A 20,986-nucleotide genomic window follows, 5' to 3' on the forward strand; every position below is an offset into this window, starting at 1 on the left:
TTTTGTATTTTGGCAAAATCTTTCACTAATCCAATCATTACATTCTCAGCCTGAACTGCATTAGAAATTTTTATCACTTGTGTTTCTGCCTTTCTCTTCATTCTAGAATGAAGAGTGGTTAGTTGATCTTTTTGCATCTCACATCCCAAAGACATTAATGACCATAACATTAGCACAATTACTAATAGCATTCTCAACGTAAATAAACACATCTTATCTGCAGTCTTGGTTCCACAGTTTACACAGTCTGTGATCCAGGATGGACTTTCTTCACTCGGGTATAGTGAATCCAAGGGTCCACGCCGGCTTCTTTGGCTGCTGTAAAGGTGGTCAGCAGTACCTGATAGGGTCCATTCCACTTTTCTTTCAGCGGTTCTTCGTTCCAGTTTTTAATGTACACCTCGTCTCCTGGATGTATGTTATGAACTGGATTCTCGAGAGTTATTGGTCTATTCCACACAAGGATGCTCCGGAGCCAAGCTAAAGTTTTCCCAAGAGACAGAACATAATTATACACTTCCTGCTTTCTGTGACGTGTACATTAGGGTTAGGCTCAGGAGACTCATATGGTTTCCCATACAATATCTCATAAGGACTGACTGACATCCCTCTCCTAGGTTTTATCCTGATCCTCTCTACCTGTCCACTTGACTGGGGTCTCCACGGTGTGTGGAGGTCCCAAGTTATCCCCAGCAATCTACTTACCTCTTTTACTACTGTAGCTATGAAATGAGGCCCCCTATCTGATGATACCCCTAGGAGTACCCCGAACCTGGGAATAATTTCCTGCAGCAACCACTTAACTGTTTCCTTTGCTTGGTTTGTGCGACAGGGAAGGGCTTCTGGCCATCCAGAAAATGTGTCAACCTCTACTAACAGGTATTTGTATCCTTGAGTTCTCTGCAATTCTACAAAATCTACCTGCCAATAGTCTCCTGGCTCTATTCCTATCCAAATTCTTCCTAGCTGTGCCTGTCGCCTAGCCACTGGGTTGTTTTTCAAGCAGATATCACATTTTGACATGACTGATTTAGCCATTTTTAACATTCGTACCGAAATTAAACTCTGCTTTAGCAATTTTTACCAATGCCTCTGCACTTCAATGACATTCGTTATGTTTAATTTATAGAACTTCTCTCATTATCAAGGGGGGGGTACCACTATTTGTCCTTGTGCATTCAAATGCCATCCTTCCGAATTTTTCTGTGCATTTAGTAAACGTGCTAGTCTCTCATCTTCTACTGAATATTTTGGTTTTGGAGGCAAATTAAATTGGGATATATTGAGCTTTAAAGGTATCAATGCCATTGTTGATTGCACCTCTCAAGCAACTTGTCGGGCTGATCAGTTCTGCCTTCCGGGCAGATATATTTGGTGGTAATGCCTTTGCTTCCACTACTGTGCTGACTGTTGTTACCGCCTATCCAGTGTATCTGGTTCTGTTTTCCACAAAGCTGCTCCCATCTGTAAATAAGTTCTGCTCGGGCTTCTCTAGTGGGATGTCTTTCAAGTCTTCTCTTGCTGAATAGGTGTACTCTATTACCTCTACACAGTCGTGTTTTAATGGGCCTTCTTCAGTTGTGGTACCTAGGAACAAAGCTGGATTCAAAAGGTTAGTTTTTTTTAATGTGACATCATCCTGCTCAGTCAGGATTACCTGGAATTTTATCATCCTGCTTGGAGATAGCCAATGGCCCCCCTTCTGTTCTAAGACAGTGGTTACCATGTGTGGTACATAGACATCTATGTGTCTTCCCATAGTAAGCTTCTTGGCTTCTTGTGTCAGCATCACGGTGGCAGTGACCGCCCGCAGACTTGGAGGCCACCCCGCACTTATGTTGTCAAGTTGTTTGGAAAAGTAGCCCACTGGCCTTTTCCAGCTTCCCAGACGTTGGGTCAGGACTCCTAGTGCTAGGCGTAGCCTTTCATGTACAAACAGCTGAAAATCTTTAGACACATCAGGTAACCCTAATGCTAGAGCAGTTGTCGGTGCTTCCTTTAGGAAGGCCTCTTTCTGTGGCTTGCCCCAGGTGAATGGCTGCGTCTTCTGAGCTTCGTACAGGGGTTTTGCAATCAGTCCATAGTCCATGATCCACAAGCAACACCATCCTGCCATCCCAAGGAAGACTCGCAACTCATGTAAGTTCTGGGGCTCTGGAATAGCACAAATAGCTTAGATACGGTTAGTACCTAGTTTTCTGTGCCCTTGTGAAATTTCACACCCCAGGTAGATCACACTCTGTTGGGCAATTTGTGCCTTTCCTCTGGATACTTTGTAACCTCCCGTTCCCAGTGAATTTAAAATCTCAATGGTCATTTTTATACAGGTCACTTTTTCTTCTGTAGCTATTAGTATATCATTAGCATATTGAAACAATAGGTATTGGTCTCTTGCCCGCTTTCGTTCTAAATCTCCAGCTCCTTTGCCAGTTGGTTTCCGAATAGGGTCGGGGAGTTCCTGTCCCTTGTCGTGTCCAGGTGAGTTGGGTCTTTCTTCCGTTCCCTGGGTTTTCCCACTCAAAGGCAAATTGTTTCTCACTTTCTTTGTCGAGGGGGATGCAGAAAAAGACATCTTTTAAATCAATTACAGTAAACCATTTATATATCTCCTTTTACGGATGTTAGCAATGTGTAGGGATTTGTTACCACTGGATAAATGTCCTTTGTTATTTTATTTATTGCTCTCAAATCTTGCACTAATCTATATTCACTATTTGGTTCCTTTAATGGAAATATTATGTCCTAACCTATTTTACAAATTCTGTGTCTAATCAGCTGCTGTATTCTCCCAACACCATCGCCTTGGTAACATTTTCCTGCTGGAACTGATTGCCCTGGTGAAACCTGTCTGGGCACTCTTGTTTCCAATGCCCCTCCTGCCTGCAATACGCACATTGATTTAGGCTTAACCCTTGCATAACTGGTCCTCTACCATGACTACCTTTGCCACGTCCTCTGAAATTTGGGTTCCCTTTTCCTTGTGTTACTGCCAAAAGATTTTGCTGCTGCCTTTTACTAGCTTCTCTTTTGCGATTTTCATATACTTTCCAGGCTACCTTCAGGATTCTAAGTTTTCGTAACTGTTTTTACTACTCGTGCTACCTTATGAGGATTTTCTCTATAAGTTCCAGCAGACTGTTTCTAAATAATCAAATCTTCAGGAGAAAAAGGCACATTTACAAACACTGGCCCTTCTACTCCTACACCTTGTCACAAGGGAGCAATCACAGTCTGTTTTTGTCTGCCTCTATCTTTTCTTTCCACAACCGGGGCAAGCTTTGACCAGCTTTGGGTTCCGTGGGCGACTGGGGTCGCTGATTCATTACTATTACTGTCTTTTTCACTTGCATCCCTCCCCCTCCTTTCTATCACAGTTAGGTTTTGCTCATCTTCCGAGGAAGAGGAATCAGGCGACGATGGGAGAGGAGGATAAAGAGAGAAAGGTGTACTAGATGAGACAGGTTCAGGATCAGGTGAGGTAGGGGCAGGCAGTGGGACTGGGACAAATGAAGCAGGTGGGATGGGGTTAGGTTCTCTTAGTCTTACTGGCGCTACCTGTAAATCAATATGTGTATAATTTTCCCTATTCAACGCCGAGTGTTCTAGACAATGTTTCTCGCAAACTCCTCACTTATCACTTGCAGATGCTCTAACCACCATTAATCTACATTCATCCCGCTATTCTGGCTTTCCCCATAAATAGAAAAGCAAATCAACATACGAAACCTCATCCATTGTTGGGGTTTTTTTTCTTGCTTTTCATTTTCTTTTTTTTCTTCTTTTTTTTTTCTCTTTTTCCTTCTTGCTTACGAAATGACATTAACTGTGAAATACTGTTATATTGCAAAGTCCCGTATTTTGGCTATTTTTCACCATTCTCCAAGACACATTCTGGCCACCATGTATTACAGTAATTAATCAACTTAGCTTTACGTAATGCTCCCCAAAATTACCCTGTTTCCAATGTGCTATTAAGCACCCCAAAGGAGAAGTTTGCAGAATAGAGGCATTGCTGCCCAAAATCCCTTTGAGCTTCTCCATCCAAAAATCCCAAATGCCGAACCAGCAACGCTTTTGCGATTGTCTTACGGACGGCGCCTGGGCAATACCACCAGGAATTCCTTAGCCCAACCAAGCACAGCTTTCACTGCGTCTTACTGGCAGGCACCCAAACAAAAATAAAAGCACCTTACCTCTCTCCTGGGGCCGTTGTGAGCGGCAGAAGCAGTTGCGGCCGATGGGCTCCCCGAGAATCCCTCGGTGCCGGCTGGAGCATGATCGTGTCACGAACTCACCCAGCAGCACTCACAGGGTCCCGTCTGGGTTGCAAAATGTTAGCGTTCAGGAACACATAATCACGAGAAATGATTATATGCACGTGGTTTTACTGAAGAGCTCTGGGTGTCAGGGCTACAAACCCTATTCTGACTAAGACATAACTTTGGGATGGATATGCTTTTATATTCTACCGTTATATAATTTTCATGTTACTTATTAAACTTGTATTGTTCAATTGTATACATAGATTTCAGCAAAGCATAGCCTCCTTAGATTAGAAACATACAGTTACTCATGGTTCTTCTTATGATTATACAATAATTATTTTTAATTACGAAACAATCATCACATCTAACAATTATATTATTTATCATACTACTTAGGCAGGTGAAACGCAAAGCTTAACATTTCAGAGTCATAGCTTAACATTTTCCAGGGCACCCTATCAGGATGTGGCTGCTGAAATCTCGGCAAGGAATCTCACAGGGAGCATGGAGCTTGGGCAAACATCCGTCACCCTGCGGCTTTGGACTGTTCCAAAGGGGCCTCCTTAGGGCTCGACATCTGCAGGCCATTGCAGAGCAGTGAGCCGCAGGCTGCTGCCAGAGCTCCAACACAACACAGGTGTGGCACGAACCACGGCACAGCTCTTCCGGATGTTCTGAGACTTTCAGTTGCCAGAGAAACAGCAAGCAGGACGAGAGGAGCTTTGCGTCAAGAGCTAAGCCAGTGTCTCCCTGCCGCAAAGGGAGGCCGGCCTCCAAAGTGAGTCAGAGCGGAGGTCAGCATGCACCCACATGCTCAAGAAGCCACTGCAGCCTACAATGCTCCTGGACGTTTATTCTCTTGGCTTCTTTTGCCCCCTTCTTTTGTCATTGAAGAAGGGAGGCTTTTCAGAAGCAACTAAGATGCCACCTAGAAGAAGCACACTTGCTTTTAGTCAAAGCTTTGGGAACCAAAGTCATGTTTGCTTGGATTCCTTGGATGCTAGGAGGGCTGGCTCATTGTTCTGGCCTCCCCTGGGATGCCGTGAGCAATGCCTTATGGAGCGTGAGGTCATTTTCTGCTGCTTTAGGACTGAGGAGAACTTGCCAGGCCTTTCTTTCGCATCAGCTCTGCAGAGGGGTTGGCTGGCTGGGCACAACAAAGCCAGGGCAGCTGCCATTGTGAGGTCAAGGGAGCGGTGCCACATCACAGTGCCGTCAGCACAGCGTTGTCCCGGTGTGCACAAGGCCTGCTTGTCCAGAGCAGCTCTTGCGCTCGCTCCCTGCAGGAGGATCCTTGTGATCAAGGAGTTCTCAGCAGACGACCTGCACCCCGAGAGGAGCCTTGCTTTTCCCTTGGGTGGCATTCAGCGTGCAAACCCGCACAGCGCTGCCAAAATGATCGGGCAAGTCTGTGCCGCGGTTTGCACCGTCTTTTCTCTTGCCTATTCTGCCTACTACGTGACCCAGCTGACTCGTAAGTAAAGGTTCATCCTGGGGCTGGCATCACCTGCCCTTTGCTTGGCTCTGCTCTTTATGCCGCAGTAGTGACCCAGTTGATTTAGGAACAAAATGGACATGAAGATGCCACCCCTTTGGTCAAGCTCCTGCCAGCAGCAGCAGCTGGAAAGGGGCTATCTGTACTGGGCGGCAGGCACGGAGGATTTGCAGCGTAACCTGCAGCGGTTGCCCTCCCTCGCCGGGAGAGTGCGTGGCTGTGGAGTCTGTCATTTCCTCAGCTTGCTGCTTCAAGCAAGACAAGCTGCAAATTGCAGACTCTGAGGAGAGATCCTCAGAAGCACTTCTACCAACTCTGCGGTTCTCTCCGGGAGTGAAGGAAAGCAGTGTTTGCCTCAAATTCTGCCTCTTAGAGGCCTTGGCTGTGTTACTCGACCCTTTTCTGGTGTGCCAGGCTTGCGATTCCCTTGGCCATGCAGCACAAACTCCAATGCAGTTCGGCTTTGCTGCTGAAGCCGGGAGCAGTTCCTGGGCTGCTTCAGCAGAGAGCTGCCAGAGCAAAGGGGGCCCTTTGTGGAAGCTTTCCTGGGCTATCCTCTTCTGCCAATTGATGGGAATTAGTGCATGCCATTGAAAAGAATCTCTAGGTAAAATGAAGGAAAGTGAGGAGGAAAATGCTGCTTGAGCTGCTGGGCACAAGAGAAGCTGAGACTGTTCAGGGACAAGGGGCATTTCCATGGCCGTGTTTCTATTTCTCTCCTGACAAGAGAGGCCCAAATGCAGACAGAGCCTACCCGAGCGTCCTTGTTTTCCTCTTGCTTGCTGTGGGAAAGAGCTGTTGCTCCTGGAGGCATGCTGGGAAAGGGAAATGCTCTCTGTTGGGACTGACTGGTGCTGTGGCAGTCGCCAGCACAGGCACTTTTCTAAGGGCCTCTGGTTCCTTTTCCCTCGCTGGCTGCAGGTCACCTGACACGCGGATGGAGACGAGCCTGTCCTTTGGTGAGTGGCAAAGGAAGCTGGGACCTTGCTGGCGTGTGAGAATTGTGTGACAATTCTGCCAGCTTGGCCTTTGGCAGGAGAGCGCAGTGGAGTGCCAGCGTGGGAGGCTGAAAGAAAGGCCAAGTGCCTGCTGGCATCAGCAGTAACAAAGGGAGCACTGGCTGTTTGCTGATTTTCCAAGGAAAGAGCCTTTCAAGAGATGAAAGGCAAGTGGGCCAGCTCCAAGGTGTCTTGCTGCTTCTAGGCAGCAGGGAAGCTCAAATGCACAGCAAGATGGAGTAGCACCTGATTCAGCCATCTTCCTGGGCTTTTCATGACTCAGAGTCCCACTTGCATCAAAGTGTATGGTTTGCCCTTCCCTTTCCCAGCTCAACAGAAAGCAGCTCCTCAGGGACTGGCTCTTGCCTGTCTCTCTCCCTTGTGTCTGTCTGCAGGGCTCAACAGCAGGCTCAGTGGCTCCTCTGGCTCCCTCTGTTACTGAGGAAGAGGCTGAAGAGGAGCAGAGGAACATCAAGCCTCCAGCTGTTGTCCCTCCACAGCCTGAACGTGCAGAGCCAGTAAGTGGCAGCTGAGCTTGGCACTGCCTTTGGTGCAGGGCCAAGCTTCAAGGTTTGGATGGAGCAGCCCTCGTTGCTGGCGGCTGAAGATGCTGGGGGCTGCGTGCCTGCCGTGACGTAGTGCTGCTTCAGGCAAGCCAGGGAGGCCTGGCCCACGGCTTCTGAGCTTTGACCTTCAAGCATCACTTTGCTGGGATGCCGAGAGGGCCTGAGAATGTCTCTTGGCATCAGAGAAGAGGCAGCATTTCATTCTTCCCAGGGTAGGAGTCAGCTCCTTGTGCCCATTGTCAGTGCAGGCTGCCCGTGGTCAGCGGGCAGAGCGGCCCAAAGCTGCAGCTGACAGCCTTGCGGGGTATTTGGGAGCCAGCGGCCCCTGGAGGGCACCTGCCCTCTCCACGGACTAATTAGCTGCATGCACAATGTAGGCTGCGCTGGGCTTCCACGCGGTCAGAGCGGAGTTTGGAGAGGAGAATCCTTGTCAGCTCTGCATTGTAAAGGGCGGGTGGGTCTGGCCAGGGCTGGACAGCGGCTCCAAAGGGCCGCTCCCTAAAGCCTGACATAGAGAGGGGAAATCCATGAAAGAGATCAGAGAAGGGACATGCTCCAGGTTTCTGAGCAGACAGATGCATGCCAACTCCGGGGCAGTTTCATTGCCTGGGAAAACACAGGAGGAGGAAAGCAGCAAGGCTCAGGGGCCATGCTCTGGTCTCTTTCTGCATCTTCACAGCCCCATCTCTACCTTGTTGCCAGTATCTTGCAAAAACCTAAAAAAATGGAGCATGGAGGTGGCCATGAGGGGCTGGATCAAAATAGCCTTTGTGCTTTTCCCATTGCCTTGGAGAAGGGAACACAGGAAAGGGCCCAATGGCTGACGGAATCTTCCGAAGGCCTAGCTAGTGCCCTGCGTTCCGCGGGGCCTCTGGGCCAGCTGCCCTTGTGACGGGCAATCCTTTCTTGTCCCAGCTCAACACCCGCTCTGCAATTCAGCCTGGTGCCGCCGGAGCAGCATGGCCTGCAGCAGCCAGCTCGCCCCCTGCTGCTGGCACTTCATCCAGCGGCGCAGCCCAGCAGCCCGAGACGAGAGAGGAGCAGGGCCCGAAGACACTGAGTACGTCCGGTGTATTTCTCGTCTGCCAGAGCCGTGCGCTGTGTGCGTGTCTCGATGCGGGTCATGCCAGAAGTTCTCCCTGGTCTCAGAGGTCCTTCAGCCCCTCTGCAGAACTTGTTGTTGTGCTTGGAGGCAGTGCGGGAGCGCTCAGGGAGCTCCTGCTGCCTGTGAGGGCGGCTGGGCCTGGCTTGGCTCTGCCTGGGCTGCCTTCTGTGCCAAAGAGAAAAGCAGAGATTGTTTCTGCTGGAGCAGAAGGCTGGCACCTAGCAAGTGTGTAGGCCCCAGGGAGCTCTCTGGCCCCAGCTGTTTTCTGGCTCTCGTTCTTACTCCTCGTGTGGCTCAGACACTTTGTGCTTCCAGGTGGCCCTGGCAGTGATGGGGGGTGTGACTGCAGAGGCTGCAAAGGCCCTTGCTTACCTCTTCGGGCCCCACTCTTAAGGGCTCATCATTTTGGCTTATCAAGCTGTACTTCAATGAAATGAAGTCCTCCTAGGAAAGGCCACCTGATGGAAGGTGGAGAAGATGGCCCTCCCACTTGCTGGTCTCAGCAGCTGGAAGCCAAGGGTCCCAGAGCTGCTGGCAGTGGCCCTGCGTTTGGGATGGTCTGGGGAGCGGCGTCTCTGCATGCAAGTGAGCGCCCTGCCCTGCTTTTGTCTTTCAGGGAGCATTGTGAGTGTGGGCCAGCCAATGAGCAAATACACGGCCTTTGAAGAACTCGGACGAGGGTAAGTGTGTGACGTCAGCTCATTTCACAAAACCGCGGGCCACGACTTTGGCTGGTGCAATATCAAGTGTGAAGTCAGGAAAGCTCTAGTCATGGTCAGACTCTGGCTTTACCTCCTGTCGCCTGCCAGCACTGCTCAGTCAGAGCAATCCAAAGTCCTCATCAAAGACAAGTTGACGCCGGCAATGTCTAGCTTGCAGCACTGAGGAACAGGAGCTGGAGCACCCCCTGCCAGTGCAGCTTTATGGCCTGAAAGAGCACCTTGCCATCCAAGAAATGTCAGATTCTCCAAGACAGTGTTCTGGCTAGAATTGTTCTCAATTTCTTTACACACACATGCATGCACACCCATGCAAGAAGAGAGTTCCCCTTAGGCTTGGAAGTGACCGTACTGGGCGCGTGCCTTGGAGATTTGCAGTGGCCCTTGGTCTTCATGCTGGACCTTAGTGTTCCCTCGGACATCCTGCCCTGCATTGGCAGAGGGCTCACGGAGTGATGCGCTGAAAAAGAGAGGCCGCAGCCGGGCATTTTCTAAGGCATCCAGGCAGCCTGGGCAGATATCCAGCCTAGGCTTGCTTTCCGTGCCAGGGCTAAAGGGCTTTTTCTGCTGCTGTTTTCTTTCTAGGGGGTTTGGAGCTGTTTATAAAGCCCTTGACACCAGCAGCGGACAACAGGTAAAGTGCCAAGAGCCCCATGGCATTTTGCAGCTCTGGAGCGCTTTGCCCGCTGCTGCGAGCTCTGCCTGCAGTTTTGGGTGGCCGCTCCACGTCTGCAGCAGAGGCTGTTCCGCTGAAGTACCGTCTAGGCTCAGGGCACAGAATGCACTTGGGATGGGCTTTGGTGCTTCTGCTGAGCTCTGCAGTTCTAGTAACCAGGCACTTTGGCACAGCTGGCTGCCCCATCGCACAAGCACTCGCTCCACGTCTGCGTTTGCGATCTGGAGCAGACTGCGTCTTCTCAATGTAACCGTCGCCCATGTCATCTTAGGTGGCCATCAAGATCATGTCGCTTGGGGAGGAGATGTCCGAGGAGCTGGCTGCCATTGAAATCCTGGCCATGAGGAACAACAGGCATCGCAATATTGTCACCTACTTTGACAGGTTGGCGTATTGTCATGGCAATGATCTAGTGCAAGCCAGAAGAGACAATGCCCTTTGGTCAGTGGCAGAGAATGGAGCTGGTGATGATGATTTCTCTGCTCGTCTCCAGAGGGTGGGAGGAGGTTGACCTGCTGTTCAAGAATCTCTTGCGGCACATGTAGCTTGGAGAGCAGTGGCAAAAGCCTGGCTCAGGCCCTCGGGTGACTGAGCAGTGGCCATTGCTCTCTGTCCATGCGGTGGTTTTCTTCTTCCAGCTACCTGGTGGATGCAGAGCTTTGGTTGGCCATGGAGTTCATGGACGGCGGCACCTTGTTTGATGTGCTCCGGGCAGTGTACCTGGAGGAAGGACAGATAGGCGCTGTCTGTCGGGAGGTGAGGCATCCCACTTGTGCTTCCCCGGGCCTGCCCAGGACGCTGCTTGTTAGCTGGAGGTTAAGAACAGCAGAGATTTCTTGCTCTCAGCTTTCTTTTGCTGCTGCTGCTGTCACAAGACAGAGGAGAAGCACCATGATGCTGCACCCTGGCTCCCAATTCCCATGAGAAAGCAGTCCATCCCGTTGAGCTCTTTCCTTTCTGGTGGTATGAAATCAGATTCTGCACATTAACTTTCCCTCCCTCCTTTTTCTCTCTCAGTGCCTGCAAGGACTGCATTTCCTTCATTGCCGCCAAGTCATCCACAGAGACATCAAAAGCGGCAACGTTCTTGTGGGCATGGATGGATCCGTCAAGTTGGGTGGGTATCCCTGCTCGGGCGGCATTTGCAGCCTGTGCTCTGGGGCTGCCTTTTGGTGAGTGCCACTCGGCCAGGAGCGCCGCTCGGCCAGCGCGTGAAAGGCCGGGGTGTTTTTGAAGTGGCCGATGCCTTCTTTCCCTGGCTCCAGCCCCGTGCAAGGAGTGCTCAGCTGCTTTTTCAGCTAGATTCAGCGTCTCCTTGCCAGGCTTGGAGTGGGCAATCCTTTTGGCTGCTTGGCCAGTGGTAGCTGGCTTTGACAGGCTTTGTTGTTCTCCTCAGCTGACTTTGGCCTCTGCGCTCAGCTCAGCCCTGAGCGCAGCAAGCGCAGCTCCCGCGTCGGCACCCCCAGCTGGATGGCACCGGAGGTGGTGAGAGGAGAAGCCTACGGCCCCAAAGTGGACATCTGGTCCCTGGGGATCATGGGGCTGGAAATGGTGGAAGGGGAAGCTCCTTACCAGCGGGAAGCCCGTCTCAGGGTAAGGTGCAGCTTAGAAAGAGGGCTCTGTGGGGAGAGAGCTGACGCGGCTAGCAAAGGAGCAGCTCCAGTGTCCTCTTGCATCCGTGTGCTGTAGGTTTTTGAACTGATAGAAAGGAACGGGCCCCCAAAACTGCAGAACCCCAAGCACCACTCGCCTCTCCTGCGCGACTTTCTCCGCTGCTGCCTGCAGGCAGACGAGGACAGGCGCTGGTCTGCCCAGGAACTCCTGCAGGTAAGAAAAAGCAAAGGGCCAAAAAGCCCTGTCAGCTGAGGACGCCTGCATGAAGGGATGAGGAGGAGTGTGGGCCACGGGGCTGAGACGGGTGCCAGGACAGGAAGGCGCAGGAGCACACGCTGCCCTCAATGCTTGCTCTTGGTGTGTCTTTCTGGTAGCCAAGGAGTCCTGCTTGAGCCCGTGAGGATGTGATCCTGGAAAGTAAGGCTTCCTTTCTTTGTTTTCTTTTTCCTCTGGGCAGCATCCCTTTGCGACATCAGGCCATCCTGCCTCCAGCCTGGCTGCTCTGGTCACCTCAGCCAAGCAAGTGCAGGAAGACTGGAGAGGAGACGCCTGCGCCTGAGGAGGCCCTTGTGCGCCGCCAGCTGAGAGGAGGAAGAAAGGGATGTGTCATCATCAAGCAGAGTTTCAGCCATGCCCTGAGTTTTAAGAGGAGCTGTGCCATAGATAGGAAATGTAATGTTGTGAGGTTTTCTTGGCAAGGCTTTATTTAGTTAGGACTATGGAGCATAGAAAGCTTCCTTCATGATGCACTGCTTGGATAAAAGAAGAGTATTGCTGATGTAGGGCAGCTCAGAATTCTCCTGCAAGGAGAAATGGATGAATGGATGAATGGATGAATGGATGGTCATAAGAAGAATGAAGGTAGCCAAGGAAAAACTGGCTTTCAGTAGATGTGCTGTGTCCTGTTAGCCTGAAGCGGCCATCTATGGCCGGCTGGGGGTCTACGTACAAATCAGCAACAGGACGGGACTGCTGTGGAACGTGCCTTGAGCTGTTTTATTTTTCAGCATCACTCTCACTACATGGTTCTGACAACGGGAAGGTGCCAGCAGCTCACATCCCAGGCAGCAGACCAAGAACTCAATGTTACAACTTACTTGAGAAGCTTTTTGACCAATCTAACTGCTATAGGCACACGTGCCATTAGTTAAGACAATGCCTGCTTATTTCAAATACAATGCCTGCTTGTAAGCCTTAAAAGACAATGCACAGAGCTCCATTATGAAGCTTCAAACTTCCGAACATCTTGCTAGATCAACTTTTCTGCAGCTTAGGAAGTTATCCTAGACAAGCGTTAATACACAGACCATTGTTGTATTTGTCCTTGCTTTTCTACATTTTCAATCATTTTTCTGCTGACCTATCTCATGGCTTAGCTCTAATCACAGTTCTGTTGTCTCTGAGGCCTGCCTTTTGCAGCTTTCCCAAAACCCTCTGATTTTGTGGATTCCCACACAGCTGCAGTGCCTGTGCTGCAAGGAGCACAAGCAATTCAGCCTTGCCAGGGTTTCTTAAGGGTGTCTTGGTGTTCCCCAGGACATGTAGGCATTTGGGGAAATGCCCTTGGAAGGGAGGGGCTTGATTCCCAAGGAAACTGCTTCCCTAGGAGCCCCCAACCAGGTAGGTGCAGCTGCCTCCCTTTGACTCCCTGGGTTTCCTTTAGTCCTTGAGGCCCCTTGCCCTTGGCAGAGGGGCAGGGGTAGGATGGCAAGAGCAGCTTTGGCATCTGCCTGGGCCTGCAGAGACCAAAGCAAGCATCTGCAGCAGGGATTGTTCCCCACCTTTGAGCACAGGTCTGAGCCGGATCCTTTCTGTCCAGCCAAGAGACCCAAAGCTCTCTTGGGGATCTGGGAATTCAAAGGCCTTTATGCACGCATGAATGCCGTCTCCCCTGTCTGCTGTGATTTAACTCTTGGCAAGATGCATTTGCCTCTTGCTGGCTGGATTGCTGCTCTGCTCCAGGGCCAGCAGTTAGCTGGGCTCTGCTGGCCAGGCATCGTGCAGAGTCCTTCCCTATGCCCTTGGCCAATCTTGGTGTGGCCAAGGCTGTCTTAGACACTTGGGGCAAGGGATTCCTTCCAATTGGAGGCACTTTGGCTTGGCTGGGGGTTGCCCCAGAGCACTTGGCAGCTTGTCCAAAGGCCCTTGGTGACACGGCACAGCACGGTTACCATGGAACGGAATGGAACGGGGTGTCCAAGGGCCCTTTGTGACACGTGGTGACGTGGGTGCTGGCAGTGACGAGGCAAGGCCTCAGTGCTCCCTGCACGTGAGGGTACAGGACGTGCCAGAGCTGTGCTGTGAGGAGCCCCACACAGCCGGCTCATTTGTCGCTGACCTGGAGCTTTTCCAGATCGTTCCTCCTGTGGCTGGCCTTGCAGACAGACTGCGGGACTTGGTGACTCGGAGCTTTACCGAGTCATCTCCCATCCCTGTGGGCAGTGGCCTTGTGGCCAGGCCATAGGACTTAGTCACCTCCATTGTTCACGAGGAGTCTCCTGTTCTTGTGGCAGGAGGCCTCGAGAACAGACTGCAGGACGTGCTGTCCTGTAGCCTTCCGGAGGCTCCTCTGTCTCAGGCACCTGGGAGGCGCGACTGCGGCACTCGCCCAATCAGACCTTTGCTGAGGCACCTGTCTCCAAGGTGTCCTGGAGGTCAGAAAAGGGGATGGCAGGCAGAGTGCTCAGCCTTTTCAAGGTGCTTCGGGGGAAGAAAAAGAAAGGCCCTGCAGCCTCCCCAGCACGGCAGCCTGCAGAGCCGGAGCAGGTGCAGCCACTGCAGGACGGTGAGTGGCAGAGGGGGGCTGCAGGGCTGGTACCTGCCGCTGGCCTGGCCCCATCCCATCCCTGCCCCTGTGGACGTGCCCATGGACAGGGCAGAAGAGGGGCTGGGACAGCCTCCCCGGCGGCCGTGCTCGCTCTCCTGAGCACCTGGGGGCTATCCCTGCCTGGGGAGTGCAGGGCTGGGCTGTGTTCTCTGGCCTGTTCAGCAGCCCTTCAGCTCTGGCCGCACTCGCTCTTTGCCAGATGCAGGAAAGGATGGGACGCAAGAGCAGGACCCCGCTGGCGGCCGCTTCCGCAGAGCAGCGCAGGTACCTGGGGCCATCCCCACTTGGGCCAGGCTTGCTGGCACTGCTCGGCCCGGCACTGCGCTTGGAGCGGACCGTGGAATGTTCCTCTCTTCCCGCCCTTCCTTCTGCTGCAGGCGCTGCGGAGGTTCCTGCGGGTTGGGCGCAGAAAGACCAGCGCCATGGCCAACGAGGGCACGGCCCAGCTGCAGGCAGAGCCGGATGTCAGCTCAGCGTCCCCTGAGAGCACAGCAGACTCTGACCGGGCAACAGCTGAGGGCAGGGCGGAGGCTGTCACGGCCCTGAGTGAGAGCGTTGCCACCACAAACACCGGTAGGCCGAGGACGCAGAGTACTTGGGCCATCTCAAAGGCTGACAGCACGCCCACTTGCACTGCGATTCCTGCTCCCACTCAGGATATTTTTTCTTCACAGCAGCAGCAGGTAAGCAGCCTGGGGCCAGGGCTGGGAATTCAGAGGCCTTTATGCACATATAAATGCTGTCTCCCCTCTCTGGTGTGTGGGTCGTGTGGCCCCTGAGGCCTCGTCTGCTGGGCCCCCTCAGCCATAGAGGCTAGCACAAGGGGGTGGGAAGGCAAGCACTTCTCGGACGAAGCGGGAGAAGTTGCTGCCTTTGGATAGCACTCCAGGTCTACCCCATGCCTTCTCCAGGTGCCAGCCATGGTGAGGGACATTCACCAGACCCTCGTGTCCCGTGTCACCGTGGACGCTGGGCTGAAAAGGAACATCCTGAGCCTGGCTGAAGAGCACCCCGCTAATGTGGTGATGAGCCTCCTGCGCTGTGCCCCGACCTGTGACAGGTAGAGAGCACAACTGCCTCCAGAGCTCAGCGCTGGCCGGTCCGTAGGGCCCCACCCGCTGGACGGCCGGTCCAGCGGGGTCTGCCAGACAGGCAGACAGCTGCAGGACCTTGGGACCCCTCTGTTTCCTCAGCCTGCTGCCATGCTCCCCCCCTACCTCTCAGGGCCCGGGGCTCTGTCACCCGGCCCCACGCAGCCCAGCGGGGCACGGTGCTGACGCGCAGCTCTGCTCCCACAGAGCTGCTGTGCTGATGTGGAGAACCATCGGCTCGTCGCCATACGCAGGGCGGAAGGTGCTTCCAGAGCTGCTCTCTCTGCTGGAGGACAGGCCGCTGTGCAGCACCTTCTTCTGCAGCGGGGATAACGAGGCCATCTTTGCCCTGGCTGTGAGTTTCTGGAACTGGCCTTTGCTCAGCCTCCAGGTCACCTCTCTGTGCTTTCTCCCTGTCCTGCAGTTCCCTGCCTCCGGCGCTGGGCTGGAAGCCGGCCTAGGGGCAGGCTTGGGGGCAGCAGGCCGGGTGCTTCCACTGCGTCTCCCCTCGGGCCCTGCCACACGGATGCCTCGGCACTGAGTGCTGCCTCTGGCTGCTTTCTCCTTTGCAGGCAACTGTGGAGCTGTGGAAGACTGCCCACATGCCCGAGTGGCGTGACGCAGTGGTCTTTTATTCCCCCCACCTGTTTGTGGCTCTGCTCTTCCAAGTTTTTGCCACTACAGAGCAGATGCCAGAAGAGATTGAGAACTTCTGGAGAGCCTGCCGGGAGGAACACCGCCTTCCCACGAAGGCCAACAGGTCTCAGTCGCCCTGTCCTTCCCACGCCTTTGTGGCCAGGGCCAGTGCTCCCGGCGTGACCTGGCCTTTGCTCTGTATACAGGTTTGCAGCGCAGGCCATGAAGGCTCTGCTCTGCCAGCTGGACTTCGAGGAGAAACTGGTGGCTCTGGAGTGCAGGCGGGTCTGGGACACCCTGCTCTGTGCCGACACCCAGAGCTATGCAGTGGTTCTGCTGGCCAGGTGAGACCCCCTTCTCCCCGCCACCGCCAGCAATTCTGCCCTGTGCCCAGAGTGCCCCACACAGTGCCCGTGGTTGTGGGTAAGAGGGCCTTGTCACCGAGGGGCAGCCGAGCAGCCTGGAAAAGGCTCGGAGAGGAGGGTGCCCAGGAGCAGCCGCCTCCCCAAGCGGCCACGTCCCCTCGCAGGCTGCTGCAGAAAGATCACACCTCTGTGAGTCAGTCCTGGCAGAGGTTTGCCTGCCTGCCTCAGGCCTTTGCTGCCTTTTTCCCCCTGCCAGGATGTGCCGTAGCTTGACCCCCTTGTCTTCCGGCATCGCCTTGCGCCTGCTCAACCTGCTCATGGGGAAGCAGCCCCGCTGGGATCTGCCCTCCCTGACCTTCTTTGTGGAGGTGAGCCTGATGGCCAGCGCTGCCTGGCTGAGCTGCCTCCCAGCTCTCTGGCCTCTGGTAGCTGCAGCCGCCTGGGATGCTGCCCCACACCCGCTGCCGCTGCCTGGGCCCGGCCCTGTGCCGTTCTGGGCTCCTGCCAGCCGGCTGCCCTGACACTGCCCTGTGCCTTTCAGGTCCTGGAGTGTCTGGACTTGAGCCAACACGGTCCCAGTGCCCTGGCGCTTGTGTCCAGGCACCTGCCCAGCCAGTGCAGGGACAGGCTGCGCCTGGTGCTCAGAGGCCTGGTGGTGCTCAGCCAGGAGCCCTCCCTGGTGAGAAGGGGCAGTGGCTGAAGCCGTGCTGGCAGCGTGGGGCTGGGGAAGGCAGACCTTTGGGCTTGGCTGGCCTTTGGCAGCAGAGGCAGCTGCTCCCAGCTCTCCTGCCTCCCCACTTTGGCTGCCCAAGTGCCCCAAGCAGCTGTTGGTGCTGCAGCTGTCCTGGGCTTCACAGCACGGCCTCGTCTTGCACACAGGGCGGAGGAATATGCGGCCTGTATCAACACCTGTTGGAGCAGCTGGCAGATTCAGATGCAGACATGGTCGGGATGACCCTCTTTGTGCTCGCACAAGTGCTCCAGGAGAAAGACCTCAAGATAGCCAGCGTCACCGCCCTGGAGCTGGCCGAGCCACTCCTGCCACACTTTGACAATGTAAGGCTCTGTGCTCCCCGCCAAGGGCACTGGACGCTGCCCAGAAATTTTGTGCCTGGTGCGTCTTTGGGCCTCTGCCCTGATGGGCCCGCAGTAGTTGGTGCTGAGGTCTTTTCCTTTCCTCCAGGACAACAGAATTGTGCAGCTGCTCTCCATGAAGCTCTTCTGCAGGGTGATGCAGCTGGCAGTGGAAGAGGGGGAAAGGCCTCTCACGAGAATCGTGAGCCGGAGCCTGTTTCCTCTCTTCTTGCGCTGGCATGATGAGAAGCGACGTGTGGCAAAGGTGAGGTTTTGTGTGATGCTGCTGCTGCAGCCCTGGGAAGGCACGCGGCTGCCTCCTGCCCTGGCAGCTGGCGGGCTCCCACCTCCCCTGGCCTTGGCACAGGGATGGCCTGGGCTCTGGTGCCCTGGGCTCTGGTACCACCTGCGGCTCTTGGCTGCTCTCCAGGCCGCTTTCCAAGCCCTGCTTTGTGCAGCCCGCTTCCAGAGGAGGAGGGACCTGGAGGAGCTGCTGAGGAAGGAGCAGCGGATGAAGTTTGCCGAGCGCCTGGTAAGGAGAGCCAGGAAGCCCCAGCCGCAGGCTGGAGAAGCCTCCTGCCAGCGGGGCTCAGTGTGGGGGGCTGGCAGCTGTTCCCCTGCCTAGCGCTGCACCCGGGGCTGCAGCCTGTGCCCCACATGACGCTCCCTGCACCGGGCCACGTGGGCCGGCTCAGCCGGTGCCGGGCGCAGGGAGCGCCCGGCCGAGGGGCAGAGCCCGCGCTGAGCCTTCCCTCCTGGCGCTCCCCACAGCTGCTGGAGGATGAGAGCCGAGCAGCCGAGCACCTGCGCTGGGCCCTGCCCTACCTGCAGAGCCCACAGAAGCCCCTGCGACAGGCCGCCATCAGGTTCATCGGTGAGCCACGAGCTCGGTGTCCCTCCCTGCCCCTCGGCCCGGCTGCTGCCCCGGCAGCGACAGCCACGGCCGGGCCGCTGGAGCCCTGCCCGCCCTCGGCGCTTCCTCTGCCCTCCCACGTCCTTGGGCGGCAGCGGCCGGCGGGAGCCCTGCCCGGGCAGGAGGGCGTGCGGCCATAGGGCTGGCAGCACCCCTGTCGGGCAGCTGTGCCGCCTGGGGCCACCACGGGCTCTGTCTTGCCAGGGGTCGCCGGAGTGCTCACCATGGGGCAGAAGGAGGAGCTCCAGGTCCTCAGTGAGGGTGAGTGAGGGCAGCTGCAAATCCCAGCCCCGCAGCTACAATCCCTGCCCGGGCTACGGAGGGCTCTTCTCCCTGCGCGGATGAGGGGCAGCGGGGACAGAGCCTGGACAGCTTTCAGGGACACGGCGGGGAGCCGAGGCTGAAGCCCTTGTCTCCACACCCATTCTGGCCACGGCAAGAGCCGGCTGGGATGGCCCTGGCAGGAGTGATTCCCTGCATTCCTGTAATCTGGCCTCTGACCTTGGCTCTCTTCCTCTCTTTTCCAGCCCTTCAAGCCCTGAGGGAATGCGAGTGCCCCTCCTTCATAAACCAATATATCCAGCTGACCTTCGACACAAGATCTGCCGAACTTCGTCTGCAGGATCAGAAGAACCCGTGTCCTTTGGCGACCCCCAGCTCCCATTGAAGAGGAGACCACCTGCAGAGCTCCAGGCACAGCTCTTGTTGGTCACAGCTGAGCCTGTGGGAAGCTCCAGGAGCTCCTGTCATCTCCCTCCTTCTTGGAAGCTTCCTCCCTCCCTCCCTCCCTCCCTCCCTCCCTGCAGTCCCCAGGCCCTGCCCATCCCCTTTTTTGCCTCCCAGTTCACCCCTTTGCTTTGCCTTCCCTTAATAAACAGTTTGGCTTTTTCACTTTAAAAGCATGTCTGTGAAGCTGAAGCAGCACAAATCCTGAGCCCGGGGACACGCAGGGCCCTGCTGCCGTTCTCTTTCACGCTGTGTGCTGTGCACGGCCACAGAGTAAGAAGGGCAGCTCAGGCTGATAGTGACACCCTAGCAAACGCTAAGATAAACTCTGAAATGTTAAGCCTTGTGTTTTACCTGCCTAAGTAGTAGTAATTAAAATAATTATTCTGTAATCATAAGAAGAACATTGAGAAACTGTATGTTCCTAGTCTAAGGTGGCTATGCTTGGATGAAATCTATGTATACTATAGAACAATGTAAGTTTATTAATTAACATGAATGTTATATAACAATAGAATATAAAAGCATATCCATCCTGAACCTATGTTGGAGTCAGATTTGGGTCTTTACCCCTGACACCCAGAGCTCTTCAATAAAAGCACCAGCATATAATCATTTCTGGTGATTATGTGTTCCTGAACGCTAACATTTTTGGCGACCCAGATGGGACCCTGTGAGTGCTTCTGGGCGAGTTCGCGACTTGATCACGCTCCAGCCGGCACCGAGGGATTCTCGTGGAGCCCATCGGCCGCGACCGCCTCTGCCGCTCACAACGTCCCCGGGAGAGAGGTAAGGTGCTTTTATTCTGGTTTGGGTGCCTGCCAGTAAGACGCAGCGAAAGCTACGCTTGGTTGGGCTAAGGAATTCCTGGTGGTATTGCCCAGGCGCCGTCCGTAAGACAATCGCGAAAGCGTTGCTGGTTCGGCATTTGGTATACTGGATGGAGAAGCTCAAAGGGATTTTGGGCAGCAATGCCTCTATTCCACAAACTTCTCCTTTGGGGTGCTTATTAGCACATTGGAAACAGGGTAATTTTGGGGAAGAATTACGTAAAGCTAAGTTGATTGATTATTGTAATACATGGTGGCCAGAATGTGTCTTGGAGAATGGCGAAAAATGGCCAAAATACAGGACTTTGCAATATAACAGTATTTCACAGTTAATGTCATTTCGTAAGCAAGAAGGGGAAAAAAAAAAAAGAGAAAAAAAAAAAAAAGAAAAAGAAAAAGAAAAACAAGGAGAAAAAAAAAAAAAAGAAAAAACCAACAATGGATGAAGTTTCGTATGTTGATTTGTTTTTCTATTTACGGGAAAGCCAGAATGGCGGGATGAATGTAGATTAATGGTGGTTAGAGCATCTGCAAGTGATAAGTGTAGAGTTTGCGAGAAACATTGTCTAAAACATTTGACGTTGAATAGGGAAAATTATACAGATATTGATTTACAGGTAGTGCCAGTAAGACTAAGAGAACCTAACTCTATCCACCTGCTTCATCTGTCCTTGTCCCCCTGCCTGCCCCTACCTCACCTGATCCTAAACCTGTCTCATCTAGTACACCTTTCTCTCTTTATCCTCCTCTCCCATAGTCACCTGATTCCTCTTCCTCAAAAGTTGGGCAAAGCCTGGCTGTGATAGAAAGGAGGGAGAAAGATGCAAGTGAAAAGAATGGTGGTAGTAATGAATCAGCGACCCCAGTGGCCCGCAGAACCCGAAGCCGCTTAGGGCTTGCCCTGGCTGTGGAAGGAAAAGACACAGGCAGACAAAAACGGACTGTGATTGCTCCCTTGCGACAAGGTGTGGGAGTGGAAGAGTCAGTGTTTGTAGAAGTGCCTTTTTTTTTGCAAATTTGATTATTTAGAGGCAGTCAGCTAGAACTTGTAGAGAAGGTCCTGGTAAGGTAGCACGAGTAGTGAAA

The 20,986-nt window shown here is 53.8% G+C and overlaps 1 protein-coding gene across 1 annotated transcript; it reads left to right on the forward strand.

Annotated features, from left to right (window-relative positions):
• The first annotated feature begins 5,509 nt into the window (after positions 1-5,509).
• Positions 5,510-11,997, forward strand: LOC132322473 (serine/threonine-protein kinase PAK 3-like). Its single transcript, XM_059836960.1, has 12 exons — positions 5,510-5,739; positions 6,682-6,719; positions 7,154-7,276; positions 8,240-8,384; positions 9,046-9,109; positions 9,734-9,782; positions 10,096-10,208; positions 10,463-10,580; positions 10,842-10,941; positions 11,221-11,417; positions 11,514-11,651; positions 11,896-11,997. Exons 1-12 carry the CDS (start codon positions 5,661-5,663, stop codon positions 11,995-11,997), a joined length of 1,266 nt encoding a protein of 421 aa, XP_059692943.1. The 5' UTR covers positions 5,510-5,660.
• The last annotated feature ends 8,989 nt before the right edge of the window (positions 11,998-20,986 follow it).

Source organism: Haemorhous mexicanus, chromosome Z, assembly GCF_027477595.1.
Source record: "Haemorhous mexicanus isolate bHaeMex1 chromosome Z, bHaeMex1.pri, whole genome shotgun sequence".
NCBI lineage: Eukaryota > Metazoa > Chordata > Aves > Passeriformes > Fringillidae > Haemorhous > Haemorhous mexicanus.